The 20,477-nt window shown below is 33.1% G+C and overlaps 1 protein-coding gene and 1 non-coding gene across 2 annotated transcripts; both read left to right on the plus strand.

Moving 5' to 3' along the window:
• Window positions 1–14,160: 14,160 nt before the first annotated feature.
• Window positions 14,161–19,263, plus strand: LOC140750202 (venom allergen 5). The gene is made up of 5 exons (XM_073083615.1): window positions 14,161–14,429; window positions 15,066–15,187; window positions 16,716–16,976; window positions 17,495–17,690; window positions 18,641–19,263. The coding sequence occupies exons 1-5, from the start codon at window positions 14,351–14,353 to the stop codon at window positions 18,919–18,921; spliced, it is 939 nt and encodes a 312-aa protein (XP_072939716.1). The 5' UTR covers window positions 14,161–14,350; the 3' UTR covers window positions 18,922–19,263.
• Window positions 17,296–17,368, plus strand: TRNAA-AGC (transfer RNA alanine (anticodon AGC)). Its single transcript has one exon. It is a non-coding gene; the product is annotated as a tRNA-Ala (tRNA).
• Window positions 19,264–20,477: the final 1,214 nt, after the last annotated feature.

Consider the following 20,477-nt stretch of genomic DNA (forward strand, 5'->3'; position numbering starts at 1 on the left):
TATCAGACATCTTTTTATTACGTTACACGTGAATTGTTTGCGTAGTTATGACGCGATCCTCCGAAACTATACGTAAAAGAGTATTTAAGTAATGTTATACTTATTTGTACTGAAACATGAATACTCATTTCTCTATCTGTACCCTTAGTATGCGTTTTTACGTTTTAACAAAAATGACTGGTTTTTACCACGCTTTTATTAGCTTGGGTTGCATGTATCTATGTATGTAACGGAATCTTTGAACTAGATTTTCACCCACTTTGAACGGTCCGATTAATTTAAAATTTTGAACAATTATCAAGAACCGATAAAAATACACGATTTTAATAACTTTATCCCATTCTCCTCATCAGGATCGTCAGGAATCAGGATTAACGATTTTCCTTGTGCGAATTTAGCGTGTTTTTTTTTAAACTATAATATTTTTTTTACGTATTTGACCATACATTTCCAATCAGCGCCCCTAGCGGATTATTTCAGAACTGATCGGAAATGTATGGGCAAATACGTAAACAAATACAAAAACAGTCATTTTTGTAAAACTCATACTAAGGGTAGGTACTGATCATTGATTGAAAAAATACTACATCGATTAGATATTTCCGTAAAGGTAAATGATATTGTAGACCTAAAGAGTAATATTAGTTACTCCTAAAATGTTATGCTTAGCTAGTACTAGGTACCTTATATTGAATTGAAAACGTTGGACGGAAATGCACGTTGTTTATATAAAATCTTTACGGTTGTAAATTCTAAGAATTGAAACCTTTAATCGATACCTCAAGGCTGGCTGCAACATTGCAATTTTTATATGAACGCCACTTATGCTTAACTTATTCATGTGAATTTATTATAATCATGTTCTTGTCAAAAATAACTATAAAATTTTATAAAATTCACCTCTAGACTATTATTTGACTACGCATTTTAGTGGCAGTAAATTAATTTATTTATACTGACTTTTATATTAAAGTGGTCAACGCAGTGAGTAGTTTTAGGGTTCCTTACCCAAAGGGTAAAAACGGGGCCCTATTACTAAGCCTGTGCTATCCGTCTGTCACAGGGCTCTGTCTTTGGAATCGTAATAGATAGGCACTTGAAATGTTCACAAATACTCGTATAATATCGGCCGCTATAACAACAAATACTAATAATAAAAAATATCGAAAAAAATGGGGAGTCATCATACACGAAACCGCTATGGCTGCTATCATAACAAATATTAAAAATAAAAAATACAAATGAAAATTGTATGGTACGGAATCCTCGGTGCGCAAGTTCGACTTGCACTTGGCCAATTATAACTTAACGTAAACATAAAATCGTAAATGTCAAAGTACAAAGCAATCATATGCGAACAGTAAGAACTTTAAGGTTAGCACCTTATCGCTAATTCAGCATTACTTTAATAATTACTTAAGGAAAAAAATATACATTATGAAGTCATTGTGAAATTAATTATAATGATTTTTAGCACAGAAATAAAATTAATATGCAAGATGTAAACACAATTTTTAATATAAAATATGACCATATAGGTATTTGTGATGGAGGTGAAAATAAGAGTTAAGGTATTTGTGATGGAGGTGAAAATAAGAGTTAAATAGTAACCTAAGTTATGTAGTAAAAATAATGCTATTTAAATATATAAAATATATACAAAATATCATGATCTAAAATTAACACAAATATAACAAAATTATTTAGATTTTGAGCAATGTATTCATATTAAATAACAATTTACAACTGTAATGACAAGAAACTTTTTGCTGCCAGCTACTTAATAGCTTACCGCAAAAACCATAAGTAACACTTATCTAAGTACATACAAATAACTTCTAAAACCGTATAAAACTGTCAAATTAAATAGAACATGACGTTAATTTTACACAAACTAATAACTGGTTGTAGTAATATAAAACATTTTTTGACAGAGCTTAAATTGTATCTGCAAAAAGTATGAAAAGGTCAATGATATTTTTTGTAAACACTTTGTTTATAATAACTTCTCACTCTCGGCTTTAATCTCTGCCAATTATTGAAATCATTTATCTATTTAAACACTTCTTAATTAAAGTACTTATTATTATAAAAGTAAAAAGGCCAACTGATTAAATACTGAAATAATATTAAATTGATTCAGTCACCAAGTGCGATTTTGTTTAACATAAGAAATATTTAATCACACACGCTCACACACACACACATGCACACACCTACACACACACATACATACACACACACGCTCACACACACACACGCACATACAATCATTTACTTATACAATTGCTCATAAAAATGCAGTGCACGAACAGTTTTAATATTATGTACTTGTGAAATACTGGTAAATTGTAATGATATGTAACTTGTTCCTTTTATATATTATTATGTAAATTCTGCGGAAGAGCACAGCATCCTAACACAGGCATATTTTGCTTAAAAGGAGGCTCTGGCCACTTATATTTTAAGATTTAAATTACTAATATTGTAATTAACCGAACCTGAAAAGCAATAAAGTATTTATATTTCTATTTCTTTTAATTGATACATTATACCTATTAATTTCAAGATTTGGAAACCATCGCAAGTCACAAATCAAACACACCTAACGCTTGTGCCTAAAATATCATGTCACTAATGATGACGAAATCTTCATGTGATAGTATCAATGTATTGGTAAAATTTATAATATATTCAAGACAAGTACCTTTACTCGTCCTTAAGCCTACATTTCAAAAATCGATTAATGTAGATATTTAAAACATTCAATTCGACATATCTTGCCATTCTTACTTAGGATGAAAAAAAAAAAAATCTGAAAAGTCATAATTTGGTAAATAATATCATAATTTGGTTGTTTTCTTCGAGGTGTCGTATCTCAATAAAAAATGAAACTTTCCAAACAATTCTATAAGAAATAATGCCATTGACATGAACACTATTTTTATACACTTTTTAATTTTTTAATATCGTCTATAGATAAAAACATCATTATTTACGTACCGCTACTTATAACCAAGCAAGCTGTGATTTATATAAACTCTTTGTATCCACTGATTAAATTATTGAATTATAACTAATACCTATTATCTTAAATCTTCTCAAACGCTGTATATGACACGTGAATAGTTAGATGACGTAAAATGATTTAGATTATATGATATATTTTTTTAGTTTCCTTATAAATAGCTTATTATTTTATTTTTTAATATATTAAAATGATATAGCATCGCATAAGCGATCCCACGAGCCGGATTAAACACGTGTAGCTACGAATATTTAGTCCTCAACAAATAACACCACATTCTAAATTGATTGCGATTTGGACGTATATGTCGAAAATCGCAAATACATAGCAACGTTCTATTTATTCTCATCCTACCACTAGACTAATTAGACGAATAATGATAATAAAGTCAAATTAAACATACATTTCTCCTTTTTAAGGCCGAGTTATAAAATCAACCAATCTAACGAGACATGTAAATGATGAATCAGTAAAGTTCCATTACACCACTACTCTTATTTCAGGTTTATTGGATTCTGTTTGACCAGTCATTAGTACGAAGGCTACGTCTGTTGACATGTTAGCGTCAATTGCAAATAAAGTCTTGAATGTAAAGACATTTGCAAACCGGCTTTCATTGTGGGAATCGATTTATTATATAATGCTGTGCAAATATTTCGTTATACTACAGACTGTACATAAACTTCGCCCATAAATTGACGATATCTTCATCTTACTTTATTGGTCTTTATGTTCAATTCAGGTTTAGTTGAATAAATTTCGCTTGTTTACTTTTTAAGATTAACAATAAACAGACTATGTGCCGTAGTTTATTCAGTAGAACTACATAATTATGTACCTTTATCTAAATATATATAACTCAAAGGTGACTGACTGACATAGTGATCTATCAACGCACAGCCCAAATCAATGGACGGATCGGGCTGAAATTTGGCATGCAGGTAGATATTATGACGTAGGCATCCGCAAAGAAAGTATTTTGATCAATCCTACCCCCAAGGGGATAAAATAGGGGATGAAAATATTACTTAGTAACGTAAGCGAAGCCGCAAAAGCTCGTTTGACAATAAAACTGTTTTAAGAAACGGTTTAGAAGATTTCCATCAACAATATTACCGTACCTATATAATGCAGATTTTTCTTTTTGCTCTTGCTTCAGTTCTTATTTTTTTAACGTTAAGACATAACACCAAGAAATCTCATTACATTAAAATGCACTTGACAGAATTTACAGTTGGTTTAGCACAAACAATCTTCTATAAAATAATCAAAAAGAGTAAAAGTGTCCCAATAACTTCGCTAAATGCATAGATTAGTAAAGATTACTCACTCCTAACAAGAAAATGTACCCAGTTTTGAGAATTAAAATAGTTGCGTAAAAACGTTTTGCCGCGTCTCCGTGCTAAAATATCGCTAAAATATTTGAAATAATTATTTATTTATTACGTAAATCACGCAGTATTAGTTATTTATTCGTAAATTTTCTCTAAAAATGTTTTTATTTGTCAAGAATTCAAAAAAGAACTTACTAATATAAACCGTTTGTGGCTTCATTCAATTTCAAGGCGGCGAAGTCCTAATCTATGGCTAAATGTAAAAAAGATTATGATGGAACATTTTCCCTTAGCAACATAAACCTTGAATTTGTGAATCAAAGATTTTTCTTTCGGATAAATGTACGAACTAAATTTTAACAACATACATACAATGTAGCTCTAAAATTTCTAAATTGGGTAGTATAGAATAGAATATAAGGCTCGTTATTTATAATCAATCTATCCAATGTTTTGCCTACCATACGACATTTGTATATTTGTTGTGTACTAGAAATTGTCAAATTTTGATATTTGGTAGTCAAAAATGGGACAGATTGAACATGAATACCGACGTGAGTTCTACGGCTGGTTTAGTACATTTCAAAGCATTGAAAATACAGTCTACACATTTAATTTTATTTTGCAAATAAACGGTACAAACAATAAGATCCATTTATGGCCTTGACTTCTTTGTTCCGTGCATTATATAGTCTTATATTTTGATATAAAACTTTTATAGTATTATATACTATAAAAGTTTTATCGCAGGGTAATTACACTATTACTGTAAACATTATATATTGTAAAATTAACTTTTACAGTACGGATGTTGCACAATTTAATCTTCTCAAAGCCGTGTCTATTTAATAAGGAAAATTAACTTTACATGTCAAGGCTTCCTATATTACAAAGTATTTTACGATTACAGTCACATTTTGAAAAACAGTGGGAATGAATAAGGGGTGCTTGCAATAATATATTACAAGATTTATTTAATACTTTTTATGAGAATCACAAATAATATATTATACATAAATTGCTAACATGTATTATTATTAATCGAACAATCGAATATTTTTCTGCCAGAAAACAACATTTCAAAATATTTCTTTACTAAAATTAAAATTTCAACTTTGATAGGCATTTTTTTCATATCAATCGGTTTTCTTTCTTTTGTTTCGTAGTTTTAGTGCCATCAATAAAAAATTACCGACCAAACAGTTAGACCCACTTATAATACTAACTACCACTATGTATTTAGTTTCTATAAATATACAAATAAAGGCACAAAAGCTAGGTTAAGGACAGATGTTTATTTTTTCACTTATGAAATGATATATCTGCTTCAACTAGGAACAGATCTGAATGTAACATTTGCACACTGCACCGCGAAGTTTTATATATTAAGTATATTATGTACAACAATATAATCTGGAAAATGTAATACAATTTTTTGTTAATATTTTTACGTGTATCTATGAGACTAACGTATTATCTATGATAAGAATCAAACATTATCAGGATCCAATCTACTATGATGAGTCTGATACTCGTTCGCCATTTAACATAATGCTGAGTCATTTTATTTTGCTAAAATCACCTTAGGAAATAAACAAAAGGTACAAAATTAGGTACTTTCGAAAAACCCACTTTTTCTGCAAGGGTTGTAGGTATTGTTATCAGAGTGGGATTATATTAGATTTTTCAAGATCGCCAGATACCATCACTACACTTCAAATTGTGACTAAAAAAATACTGTTCTCTAATTTTAAGTGCGAAAATATACAAATCTTATCTGGGTTCGTAGTCAGCTTTTATGTTTACTAGCAAGCTTCACTGCAAACTTTACTGTTATCTAATATCTGTAAAAACAGAACTTTTCAAATTTTCAATAATCAGTAAAGAAGAATTTCGACCTCTTGGCGAACCATGGCAGTAACAAGAGCATAATATATCACAGATTTAAGTAATAAGCAAAATCTGAAATAAAATCACACTATTTACTCGTATGTATCTCCATAATATATATACAAAGTGCTTCCAAAGGTACAATAACAAGTCATTAATTATTTGCCATCTCCCATTATATTCAACTAGAAAACCTTCGCGATAATCGACAAATTGTCATAAAGGTGCATCTTTTATCTATTTAATTGATTCAATTAATTATTCTAAAGAATATGAGATACACACCTGATCAAAATGTCATAGCCACGGAGTGGGATGGAACTCGAAGATCTTGATAACATCGTGTATTTATACTTGTATTTTTTCTTAACCGAGTTAAGTGCTCATATCGCCGCTATTTGTGGTGTCGGAAGGAACCTCACATTGTCCACATTTCGTCGTCAACCCGTATTTTTAATCGTGACCATAAACGCTTGCATTCTTTTCATCTACTCGTAGTTGCCTTGTGATACTGTATAAAGAAATTGGAAAAATTGCGGAAAATATACACGTAATTGCGTTACGAATTTTTGCGTCGCATCACAGTGCGGTGTACAATAATTGCGTCTGCAACGTTGGTACATACGTTTTAAATAAGAATACATGTAAAGGTGAGTATACCGATATTCATTGTATAAAATTGTGTTTCTTCAATAAAAAAATGATTGATTGGCACTGATATCTTAAAGCATAGGTATAATAATTTTAGAAGAAAACTTGTCATGTAATATATATCGCTTCTTTTAAATATTTAATCCCAGACTTGCATTATAATTAGGTATAGGATTAAAATGTTGATTGATTTTAAATCTTTCACATTTTTTTTGCTGTGTATGCCTTCATTCAAATAATGTGATTTAATTATGTTTAATACTCTACATTACTACTCCTATTATTAATAAAATAAATTATAAAATCTTTACCTATACCCATATTACTTTATTTACATATAGTTCTTAAAACAGGGACATATACTTATCCGAGATCTTCCAATTTAGTTCTCAAAATTAGCAACGCGTTTCTCAAAGGTAGCAATGCATCTTTGGCCGACCTCGGGTAGAAATCTAATCTTATCTGGGATTGATTACAAACGTCCATCGACGACCGTAGCCACTTACCATCATGTACAAGTACACATGCTTGTTTCTGTCTTCTATATTATAAAAAAGTTGCATTCGAAAGCCTTGTGCCGTGGGTCGATGACCCCATTTGTTAGTATTTGCTTTCTTACCGTGACTCACGTCTCCCAATGTTTCGGGTCGTTGAATTTGTTGACTCCCATTCATTTTCAAAGTCTTATCAACCATCTACCATGCAGATTGGGTTAGTAGGTCTCTATTGAGGTTTCATTTGTCTAACTGTACCATCGATGTCTAATCTACTTGTTATTTAAATGAACAGGTAGCAATTTCAAATAATGACTACAGGCTTTCTGTTTCTTTTGCGTCACTTTTATAAATTACGAACCCATTAGCACCACATTTCGTGATAAATTATACTGCCTTTAATTTTAATTAAGTTTATAAATAAAAAGTCAAATATAGAGCTGTACAAATTTATAAAGAAAAGTTTTATTAGATGGACTCTTGATAGGAATACAAACTGGACTCATATATATTTAATATACCGTGGAGGATATGTGTAGTTATTTTATAGTAAATAGTAATAAACTTACCTCTTCGTTCTAATCTAGATTATAATTTTAATCTAGTTAAATCATCAAAACTGCTTTTTTGTAAAATTACTATTGTCATTGTTTTAACCTGTTTCAAAAATCGGTATGCTAAATTAAAATGCCTTATAAAGCTGTTATCATCAACCCATTACTGTCCCACTGCTGGGCACGGGTCTCCTCTCATAATGAGAAGGATTAGGCTATAATCCTCCGCGCTGACCAAGTGCGTATTGGTAGACTTCACATACCTTTGAGATTAATTTTTTATTTTTAAATCTCTCAAGTATACAGATTTCCTCACGATGTTTTGTTTCACCGTTTAAGCAAGTGATAATTAATTTATAATACGCACATAATTTTGAAAAATCAGAGGTGCCTGGGATTTGAACCTCGGAGCCCTCGATTAAGAGGCAAAGTTTCTTAACCACTAGGCTATCACTGCTTTTATAAAGCTGTACCAACTTGTAATAAAACATAAATAGCAGACCAAAACATGTTAAATGTATAAGACGAACTTCTGTATACCTAAATATTAACTAATAACAGCAGTGTTAAGCGCTGCTGTGTTCCGGTTTGAAGGGTGTGGTATTGGTAGTGGAGACAGACTTTTCCGAGGCGTTCCAGCTTAGTCCTCAGGGATAGCGGCTCATCTGGGGCCGACCTCAGGTAGGAATATCTAATCCTATCTGGAGTTTATTACAGATGTCCATGGGCGGCGGTAGCCACTTACCATCAGGTGGACTGCATGCTCGTCTGCTACTCTTATATTATAAAAAAATATATATATAAAGTGCGCTGTGAATATGAAAGATTCTAAGAAAAAGTTATACGCAAGTAATGACGGAGACAATTTATAATCGAGCCTTTTCCTCCTAAAATGTTAGTTAAAAAAACAAGGAAACAGGTAAATATTTCCGAGTTTACGCCTATCTTAATTAATAATCTGTAACTTACTCTTTCTGCTACATTTCGACGTACTTCATCAATAAAATAATCTAATGAATAATACAACGAATGTCTGCTGATTTCCAAGAATCCGGTGAATTAATGAAATGTTCTATTTAAATAGATCGACGTCGAATGGTATTATATATTTGATAAGATTTATAAATTAATTAATTAACCTCCTTCTGAGACAGAGTGGCGACAAATGCTGTCTTTTAGGTATTAACGTTAGAAAGTTCTTGTTCTATATTTGTAATGAAATCCATAATAACGTTTACCTTTTACTTAAACTTAAATCTAAATATATATAACTCAAAGGTGACTGACTGACATAGTGATCTATCAACGCACAGCCCAAACCACTGGACGGATTGGGCTGAAATTTGGCATGCAGGTAGATGTTATGACGTAGGCATCCGCTAAGAAAGGATTTTGATCAATTCTACCCTCAAGGAGATAAAATATGGGATGAAAATATTACTTCGTAACGCGAGCCGCGGGCCTTCGTAAAGCTGCGGGCAAAAGCTCGTTGTTATATAAATATTAAAATAAATTAATAGCGTTCAAAATAAAAACATACATTTTAACATTACCTAATCATACACTAGGTACGTTAACATGAATCTACCCGTATCATAATTACCGAAAATTTGTGAAATATACAGGGTGAATTTTTCAAATAGGCCTTCAGGGCCAATTCCGAAACTATAAGGATTAGCGAAAAATGCTGAAAGGAGTTACGAGGCCGATTTTGATAAAAACTAAAACTGCATCATTACTTTTTTAAAATATCTTTTTCCTTAGCCGGGAATCGAACGAGTTCATTTTGAAAAAAAATACACCCTCTATATTATTCCACTATCTGATAGTGTTGCTTATAAGGATGGAATTCTGGGAAGTAATGATAAATGACAAACTCAAGGAAAAGCCTCAATTTTAAGAAAATACATACTTTTTCATATTATTCCGTTTGAAATATTCACCAAGTTGTATACCATCTTCGTTGCCATCAACCTATACCTATCCTGCTGGGCCTGTCCTCTCAAAGTGAGAAGGATTTTAGCCAAGGCCACCACGCTGGCCAAACGCCGATTTTCCATCATCGTTAAAACATGTCATAATTAATTCTAATTCACTCATAACTTCGACAAATAAATGCGTTCCTGGGATTGGAACCTGGAACCGCCGCGTAATCTCACTACGAGTTTCACACAACTTGGCTACCACATCTCTACCATTTAACTACCACTTTAACAGGATGTAATACGTTATCGATTGACAAATATTTAGCTTCGAAAACAAATAATAGATGCCTATTTGAATGACATGACTACATGAATATTAAAATTTAAGTCATTGACCAAGAAAACAAAGTGATACATCAAACTGTCAATATGATGTACTTTTGCTTTGAAAGTTCAAAATTGATAAATTTCGTTATTCACTTAAACAGGGGATATATATTTTTGTCATAGATAAGCAAAGATACTCGTATCTCACCGCCTTGTAAATGAAGGAAGCCACAAATGGCTGACACTTACGTAAAATGGTTGACTGTTTTCCCATTACGTCTCCGACTGTCATGGTGTAGTTTAGGCGGAACAATGCCGACATGTGCAGTTACATGATGCAAAACAACACGAAATCGAAAAATTGCGGAGAAATATGGTTTCATTCGTAAATGCTCTAAAAACTACATTTTTTTTAATATTTTTTAAACACGAAAATAGATGACAGTGACAATTTCAATTGTCTGAACTGGTTTCATATTCTTGTTAGGAGTGAGTAATCTTTACTAATCTATCATTTTTGGAAATAACTTGACAAATCTAATTTTCACTCCTTTTTTCGAATTGTGTAGTTACTGGTGGCCCTAGCAGCCTCCCCATCGTCACCGGGTTTTGTGGCGACCCTAGAGTTTAGCCTGGTTTCACTCTTTGTTTTAAATGTATTTCTATAGGTGATCTTTTCATCGCGACCCGAGTACACTACCACTCAAACCTTCTTAAGTGTATGTTGCTTCGCTTATGTTGTCGCATGTCACGGGACACTAGAGTTTAGACAATTCTGATATTCCTCGATCCACTTGAAAGCAATTAAGATCACAAACCCGTGGATAAGCCGTCGATATCACTAACGTTATTTTTATATAACTCGTTTACTTTTTTATCACTTTTGTATGTATATTTACGTACGTAACTTTCAACCTGTTTGATCGGCTAATTTAAGCAATAAATGGTCGCCGGCTTATATCGTAAATTTGTATTTATATAAAAGCTACATACAAGATTGCGTCATATTTCACCTTTACTAAATTTAGATTTTTTTACAGTACGTATATTTATTAATTTGCTAAAGTATATTAATAAGAATATACATATGTAGAATATTATTGATATTTGTATAATCGTTTCGAAAAATGCTTTCAAAAAAAGATTTTTTTTACTTTCAATTAAATTAACAGACAGAAATTAGCAAAACACAATTCCACCCAAAAATGTATGTCCTACTACATAGTAGGATATTTACATAAATATAGGTCCTCGAGAGTATTTCATACTTAATTTTTAACCGACTTCCCAACAGAAAGAGGTTATATGTATCGGTCGCATATATATTATTTGTTTAAATAATTGTCTTTTTTATGCCTTTTCCACCAACACTTTAAATAATAATACAAAGATAATTACACAACTTGTTCTTCAGAACTACGAAATTTACTAATTAACAAATATTAGCCCACCCATATTTGTGTGTCTACACTTCATTGAGGTTTTAGAAAATGCATGATATTGAATTCATTATTTTACTTAAATAATAAGATAGAAATAGCATACCAAATATTTGCAAAACCTTACTTTAATATTTAACTAATTTTAAATGCATGTTTATGTACATAGCAAACTGGTGTCTTAGTCGAAAAAAGACCCTTATACCCATTTTGAAACCAAAAATATACCGCTCTTTATTATCAGATATAATATTTATAAATCTTGAGAAATTTAACAAAGTTTTACTTGTAAACATTTTGACCGACTGTTTTTGTACAATTTCCGTCAATTAAAAATACATATACTTAATCCGTTTAAAGAGATATAAAAATAATGGACACAAAAACGACAATAGGCATAAATTGCGTGTTATTTCAAATTAATCATAAAAATATTTACCATACACTTATCCGATGATTTCCTGATGCGATTCTACCGTATGCCCACTACTGAATCCACCTGTTTTGACATTGAAAATTATTGACAACGGGTCAAGAATATTAAAATTCATAAGTACAAACGTGATATTATACATGTAAGAGACAAGTGTGACCGCATAGCCGACGCTTTGTCTGCCGAAGCCGGCCTTAAAGGACCAACATCGACAGAAAGTTGTCCATGCTTCCTTGTCACTCTTAGCGCCAGAATATACCCATTTTAAGCCAGAATACCTATACAATGGTATTTATTCCTTTAAAACTCTATAAACTTTAATAAATCTTAAGCTTTTTCCATAGATTTTTTTTCCGAGGAGATTTGCCACAATCCACCGCCCTGGCCATGTGAAATTGGTAGACTTCATGCACGTTTATTTTTTTTATAAAGGACTCTAAAGGGTGCAGGTTTGTTCACGACATTTTTCTTCATCGTTATAATAAGTGAAAAGTAATTTCGAATACACATAACTTTGAAAAATCAGAGTGCCCAAAACTCGATCGTCGGACCTTACGCTTGAAATGCCGAATTTCTTAACCACCAGGCTGACTAATATTTCAGAGCACTAAATGAAAAATAAAAATAACAGTCTTGGAAATCGAACTCTGCAACCGGCTTGATTTTCTCCACAGAATCATCGTCTACGTAGTTACTGGTTTATTTAATAATATAATAAGGCCATTTATATAAAGGTCACCCAAACTGGATACGACTTTCGAGATGATATCTGTTAAGTTTTATGTAATTTAAGAAATGTAATCACAATTGTCTATATACTACATATTTTTTTGATTTTGAGACATATTTCAAATATGAGTAGGATAAAATGAAGTCGGTTAAAAACTAAAATAATGGTGACTTTGATAAAAACAATTATAAAGGTTATGGTTAATAATAAATCCTTCGCAAATTGGCGTTTAAAGACACTAAAGAAAAAATTAACAAAATAAAGTGCTCGTGACCTGTCCGTTTTTGCATAAATATGGTTTTTATATAAATGGTTTAAACGTTTAACTTGATATCAAAAACAATAGCCATGCGTAAAAACTTGATCTTCGATATTTACTTATTTGATAAAGCAATCGATCCCTATCGTGAAGTCCGTTTTGAGTTTTTTTTGGCTAAACTGACATTGATTACTAGAGTTAATCAATTGTTTTTTCAACAAGCAATTATTATTATGATCGGAAAATTTAAGCTCAACTTGATCACGGAAATGTATAACAATCATACGCTAAAAGTGCAGTTGAGAAACAAATTAAAAATATTGTTTTAATGAACCAATCATGATAGTATAAATAAAAGGATATTAATATGTAAATTGATAAAGCACGAGCAAAAATTCACCTCAGGTGGTAAACCGGATTGGTTAGTAACAGACAAGATGTCTCCTAACATATCAGAATTCGTAATCAGCGTCTTTCTTTTTATCTTTAATTAAAAACTTTATTTTTCATATTCGTAATAAAACCGCTGTGGGAGACGATGCCGCGTCGGATAACGAGAACAAAGAGGGAACGATCGATCTAGATAAACAATAAATTTTACTGCGCTTAAATCGCAAAGACCATAAAATTAAGTAGCCTTTGACACAAAAAGGTTGATTACACGTTATTCTTTCCTTGTTTTTAGCTGCCTATAATTTCGCTTAAAGACCACTTCCGTTCCGACCAATATCTGTCAACATATTTCCACCTTTGGCTCGGACACATCACAAGAACTCGATTTCATTGACAACCACCGGGTGCAGCATAATTAGTTTTAAATTATTACCGCAGATAAAAAGTGGTCGGATGGTGCTCGTTTAACCTTTCTTCGTTTCGTAACTGAGTGACACAGAGCGCTTATTCAGCCTATTGTCTTTTTGGGGAGCTTAAAAGGAAGATGTTCAGATTTTCTGGTAGCCGGTAGAAGTTCGAACTTGAATGGCTTAGGGGTTGTCGCGAGTGTTACAAAGTGGATCGAATAGTTTTATTGAAGTAGTAGATGCGATGGCGTCGCCGCGTCTCCATAGTAACGCCGCGACGGGTACTTAAGCGAGCGCGAGCCGGCTCGCCGCACAGATAGCTAAGACCTGGAGAGCGCGCTGCACGCTGTGCAGAGGATCACCGGCTTATATCAAGTTTGACGTTTCGTAAATATAAGTGGGGGCACATAACTTTTGTTACGAATCGCAACTTAAACCGTGCATTTAATTTCAGTTAATAGTGTTGTGAATAAACTTTTAAACAAGATGATCACCCTAGTGTTGTTTGTTTTGGGAGGTCTCCTCGCAGCAACAGAGGGCTGCAGTGCAGGCAAACAGATAATGAGTAAGTTTATTTTATTTTTATAAATTGTACTTAGTAATTATTTTCTAGTTTGTATTTATAATACAGTTTGAATTATATTTTGTCTTAATTAAAGAGAAATATTTATATCTTTATACAAAATTTCTAACAAGAAAAAAGATGATATTATAACATCGGTATATAATATGATTAAGTATGATTTTAGCTATCTATAATGTTTCAAAACTATCTGTTCTAATTAGACTATTCTTAAGTAGATGCAGCGACATAAAACATTAACTGTGAAATAAAGAAATTAAAAGAGCAATTTCACAATCGAAAGAGCAATAAATTTTCATGCCGCCACCCAGTCTAGATTCCGCGAATGTATTTTACTAAAAAGATGCTATCATTAGCATACTCGTATGGACCGAAGTCGTAAAATTTTATTGACACAGACACCTGTGTAATACGCACCGGTCTAATAAATCAGATAAATCCGGAGGATTATGAAATCATGGACCGAATTTTGATTTCGCCTTGACACTTGAGTTTGAACTGTGATAAAGATAGAATTGAAGTAAAAACTCGTGACGACTTGAAATGTTCTTACGTGTCATTGTTTGAACAAATTGTTGGGTGTTATATCTTGTTACTAATCAAATGTTTATTGTCTAGGATCGGGGGGATTGTCGGCGTACGAGAAGCAAGCCATCGTGGACGCGCACAACCGCCTCCGACAGTCTGTGGCCCTGGGGCAAGTCTCCAGCCAACCACCGGCAGCTAACATGATGGAAATGGTACGTGACCAACTATAAATATCATACTAATTCGTATTCACTCTATGCCAATATAAAACTCGCTTATCAACCTTTTATTGACAGTGCTGAATTATTTCATCGCAAATATACAAAGTTATGATAATTAAATGAAACGAAATGTTAAAAATACGTAATTTTATTGCTTACTACGCTTAGCGTTAAAATATACAGTAAATTATACCAGAATTATCTATCTCATTTGAATACCAAGACATTCAACGAGCTCGAAAAATCTTAAATAGATCATGGTTTTAATAAGAACTTACAATAAATACGTCAGCTTTTAATTTTGTAAAGAATTATATTTAAATATCTCAGCGAACTGACTAAAAATAAGTCTTAAAATTGTAAATAGGTAAATTTTTTTAAAATTAATAACTTTAATCGTAGGCTAACTGCATTGTAGAGAAGCTTAATTTTTTGTTACTTGTGCACACGTAACACTTATTTCCTTCAGAAAATTTCACTTTCATCTAGTTTTCATAACTTACGAAACAAAGTATAATTTCTAAAATCATTTTAAATTTATAGCTTAACATAAAATTAAAGCATTTTACAGTTACAATAATTTATGTTTATGAACACTTTTGGCGGTACATTTTCCGCGTGCGAGCTTTTAAAAGCTTACTCGCTCGATAAACTGGAAAAAGAAAATAAAACACGGCACGCTCATTCTTACGGTTGTTTCTTTATAACGGGAATTTGTGAATTTTAGATTAGAAAAATAATTTTACATTTTTAGCACTTTTAGAAATTATAAATTGTGTTAAAGATGGATCTTTGCTTTTTAAGGAAAAACAGGCCTTTGCTAAAATAGGAACTGTGATTTATTGATGCAAAACTTATAGACGTATTATTTCTTTTATGTTTGTTAAAAGTGTGCACACTACGAATCAATACTGTCACTGTGACCTACAAATAAACACAAATATGTAAGCGAGTGAAACCATAGTGTTCCGTAAAACTAAGCGTTGCACATCGAGACATTGACCGCACGAAGGTTCAGCGCCCTAAGCCCATATAGGTACTTGTTTCACATGCAAATATGCTTGCCAAGAAAGGCATGACTATTTACATGCAGATCGTGTTAATAAAATAGCTAATACGCATGTTGTCCTCCTGAAATTGTAGGTTAAATGGTTTTAGTACTAAGATCAAATATCGACAAGTCGCTTACATTTAATAATTAAGTTTGAATACATCAAGTATTGCCTTAGAGTACCTTCAAGACTATCTAAAAGAATCAGGGTGGTTCAACAGAAGAAATCCCCTATTTTTCTTCTTTCTTTCCGATTTACATACGAGGTGTCTTTGTTCTTAGAAGTAGCAACTCATCTGTGTTCGGTGATAGATAGAACGCCTATTCTATTATATATGGGGTTGGTTGCAGGTGACCATTTCATTACCACTTAGTACCATGTAAACTGCAATAGCTTTTGCTACTTAAATCTTATCGATCAGTCTACCAACTACAATTGTACTAATAAGTAAATCTATTTGTCACCAGGTTTGGGACGACGAGTTAGCAGCGACCGCACAGCGTTGGGCTGACCAGTGTACGCCAGCGCACGACCGCGCCGCCCAGCGCGACGTCGGCCGGTTCCCCGTGGGCCAGAACCTCGCCGCCACCTGGACCACCCGCCCACCATCAGAGCCCGCTGACTCCGAACCAGACTTCAACAAACAGATCGACGCCTGGTTCGATGAAGTCCACATCTACGGATTCAAACCCATCAGCGGTGGACACGGCACAGGACATTACTCTCAGGTGTGTACACTGTACATTTTTTATATAAGATTTCGACGCATATTTTACTTTTTTTAATAAAATTCTAATAACGAAATACATTAAATTCTTGTTTGCTTGTTAGTATTAACCAGTCTTAAATTTCAAATTGTGGTAAGCTGTAAGCTGCAAAAATTCTAATATCGGTAGTAAATTGATCGAAATTTTATATACAGAACAAATACACACTTTTATGAGTTTTTTAAACATCTGTGTTATGAAACATACATAATAAGTTTCCATTTTACTCGAAATAACACTTTGGGAAATATGATTCATAATTTTGTCAGTACTATACAACGGGGGCGTAGCTCAGATGGTAGAGCGCTCGCTTAGCATGCGAGAGGTACCGGGATCGATACCCGGCGCCTCCAAGTTCGGTAGACTGTCCAGCTTTTTTTTAAATAGGTCAATTCTGAAGATCAATGTTTACACGCAAATATACCATGAATCAAAGACTTATTTTTGTACTATTTTCTAAACTTAATTTTCTTCCACAGTTGGTATGGGGCGAAACCTCGCAAGTAGGTTGCGGCTACACGTTCTACTACGACCCCGTGCGAGGTTACACGAAGCTCTACGTATGCAACTATGGTCCAGGTGGCAACGTCATCGGGTCCAACCCATACGAGAAGGGATACCCGTCGTGCAGTACCTTCGGACTCTCAGAATCGAGGAAATACTCAGGCTTATGCTGTAAGTATCTTGATTATCAACATTGTAATGTAGGTAGACAATATGGACAATAAGGTATAACAATATGGCAGAGTGATTATCATGACATTCTGACAGTGCGTGCCAGGTTCGATCCCCGGCCAGACGGATATCTAAATGATGAATTTAATTTTTTGTTCTGGATCTGAATGTTACTGTATTCGTCTTTGTGTGTGTCATGACATCTACGATGCAGGAAAAGTCCTTGTGTATATATGAAAGTACAAAGCATTATTCTTATTATTACTTCAGGAGAGAAAAACAAAGTCACGGCCCTATTTCGTAGCCCTGTTTCTGCCCTATAGCAGTGTAACTGCATTATTCAGAAATTTGTGCCATGCAAAATGCATCAATAATAATAATGGAGTTAGAGCCATATTCTATTTGGAGTTATTTAAAGATATGCATAGACGGAATTTATTTTTAGTATTTGCATGAGACGCAATCTTATGCAAATTATCATATGTTAAGTAATATTATATAACATAAAAATAGTTTTATAACGTCAACTATATACATAAAATAAATATATTAGTATTCTACCTCATGATTAATCAGAGAAAATCCTCGAAGACAACCTAGTTCGTGCTATGAATTTAAAACTTATATACCAATTAAAGTCTACCTCATAATTAATCTAAGTATATACATAACTCAAAGGTGACTGACTGACATAGTGATCAACGCACAGCCCAAACCACTGGACAGATCGGGCTGAAATTGGGCATGCAGGTAGATGTTATGACGTAGGCATCCGCTAAGAAAGGATTTTGATCAATTCTACCCCCAAGGGGATAAAATAGGGGATGAAAATATTACTTCGTAACGCGAGCGAAGCCGCGGGCAAAAGCTCGTCAGATAATATATTCGAGGGCAACCAAGTTGTGCTATGAATTTGAAGCTTTTATACTTATTAACGTTTTCAATTGCAGCTTCCACTACATACACAGCGTCAACGAGCTACCAAACGGTAGACAACGGGAACACCAACGGCTACATCTCGAACGTCATCCCCGAGAGCAACGCCGACTCCCAGTACAACTATCAGTTCTACAATCAATACAACAACCAATACCAATACTCCTATCAACAACCACAAACCTACTACCAAGAAACAACCACATTCAGGCCTCTACTCAGCATCTTCAAGACTGCGACGAACCTCTTCACGAAACCGAAACCACACATTCGTATCGGCACTGTTTACGTATAAGTCGTACACTTTAAATTTATTCTCATAGCAGTATTTTATTGTGACAGTTGTGTTACCCGACTGATTATTCGAAGTGTCGCAGACTTCGGAGCTTTGTTGATAATGTATCCTTGGTTTTACAAGGAGCGTAAGGACTTAAACATATTTACTATAGCCTTAAACCTCGTGAAGGTCTGATAGATTGAAATTGTACTGTCGACGTTGACCTTCTAGTATTAGTGGATCGTAAGAGTATGTTGTTATATAGATATTAATTTATAATTTAAAATAAATATTTCCATATTAATTTATTTTTTATTCGTTGTTGTATCGTATATTTGCATAAAGCGTTTTATGACTGAAGTATTGTTGTGTTTATTATTTATTTAGGTTTTAAAAGATATTGCTGGGTAAAGGGCAACTAATTAAACGGTTTCCTTATTATAGATACAATCCGCATGGTAACGTAACTGAGAATTCACTGCAAAGTTATTACTATTATTACCCATCATGAGTTGAACCAGTGTTTCTCAAAGTGAGCGAAACGGCCCTTTATACGATAAAGATCGCAAAGTAAATTGGAGGAAGGAGGGGCGTTGAAGTAGTTCAGCAAGCTATGGTTAATTTGTATTTTGCTATATACAAATTTGGATGAAGGCAATTAAAGCCTATTATTATTCCCCTTTTTTATTGTCAAAGGAACATTTTCGTTTTCTCTGGCCTTTAGTGAGACGGGGACTAGACAATAAATGTTTTAAGCGAGCAATACACTTAATACTTTGAGAATCTCTAATTTAAACAAATAAGCTATATGGTGACGAGATAAAACCTGATTTTACGACATGTCACTTGACAATGTTGACTCTTTGGACTCCAGTATGTACTCATACTGTCCGTGCGCAAACCTTGAAACGCGTGACAAAGTGTGATGGGAGCCAGACGGATTATTGTTTCCACGATATACAATTAACTGGCTTGAAACTAAATAACCGCGACAGACAATAAACGGTGAGTTTGCCGTGTTTATACAGGTTTAGTTACATAATTCATGTTTTTTTCAAAGTCAAACTAATCAGAAACCAGATATGCTTTAATCAGTTTATTTACCTGCAAAGAAAATAACGTTCGTTCAATTTATGGTTTTAAATAACAATATTTAAAACTGAATGTAGTGGTATAAAAGAATGAACAGAAATTTTAAAAGTAAATAAACAAAAACTATTGAATGGCCACGAAATACAAAAAATGCTAAAACAAAATAAACAAAAGAAAACTTGCTCCGCAAATGTTTGCCGTGTATGGCGTAACAGTTTAATTACCAACGCAAATAAATTTAAGAGGCTATCTTCTAAAACAAATCTAATAAATCAATATTTATTTTCGCCTTGGTCAATGACCTTGACCACAATCTTCGTAGCGGGCTAAGGATACATAATTACGTAAAACATTTGAACAAACACTGCGGGAGGTGTCAAAATCAATGTCTTCACATACGGTTAATAAACGGTGCCTGGAAAGTCTTACGTAGTTGTTGAAGTTTTATACGCACTTTTGTTATAGAAGTTGATGAACATTTT

The sequence above is a fragment of the Epargyreus clarus genome, unplaced genomic scaffold, assembly GCF_041222505.1.
Source record: "Epargyreus clarus isolate Ecla_fem2 unplaced genomic scaffold, WU_Ecla_fem_2.2 ptg000019l, whole genome shotgun sequence".
Classification (NCBI taxonomy): Eukaryota; Metazoa; Arthropoda; class Insecta; order Lepidoptera; family Hesperiidae; genus Epargyreus; species Epargyreus clarus.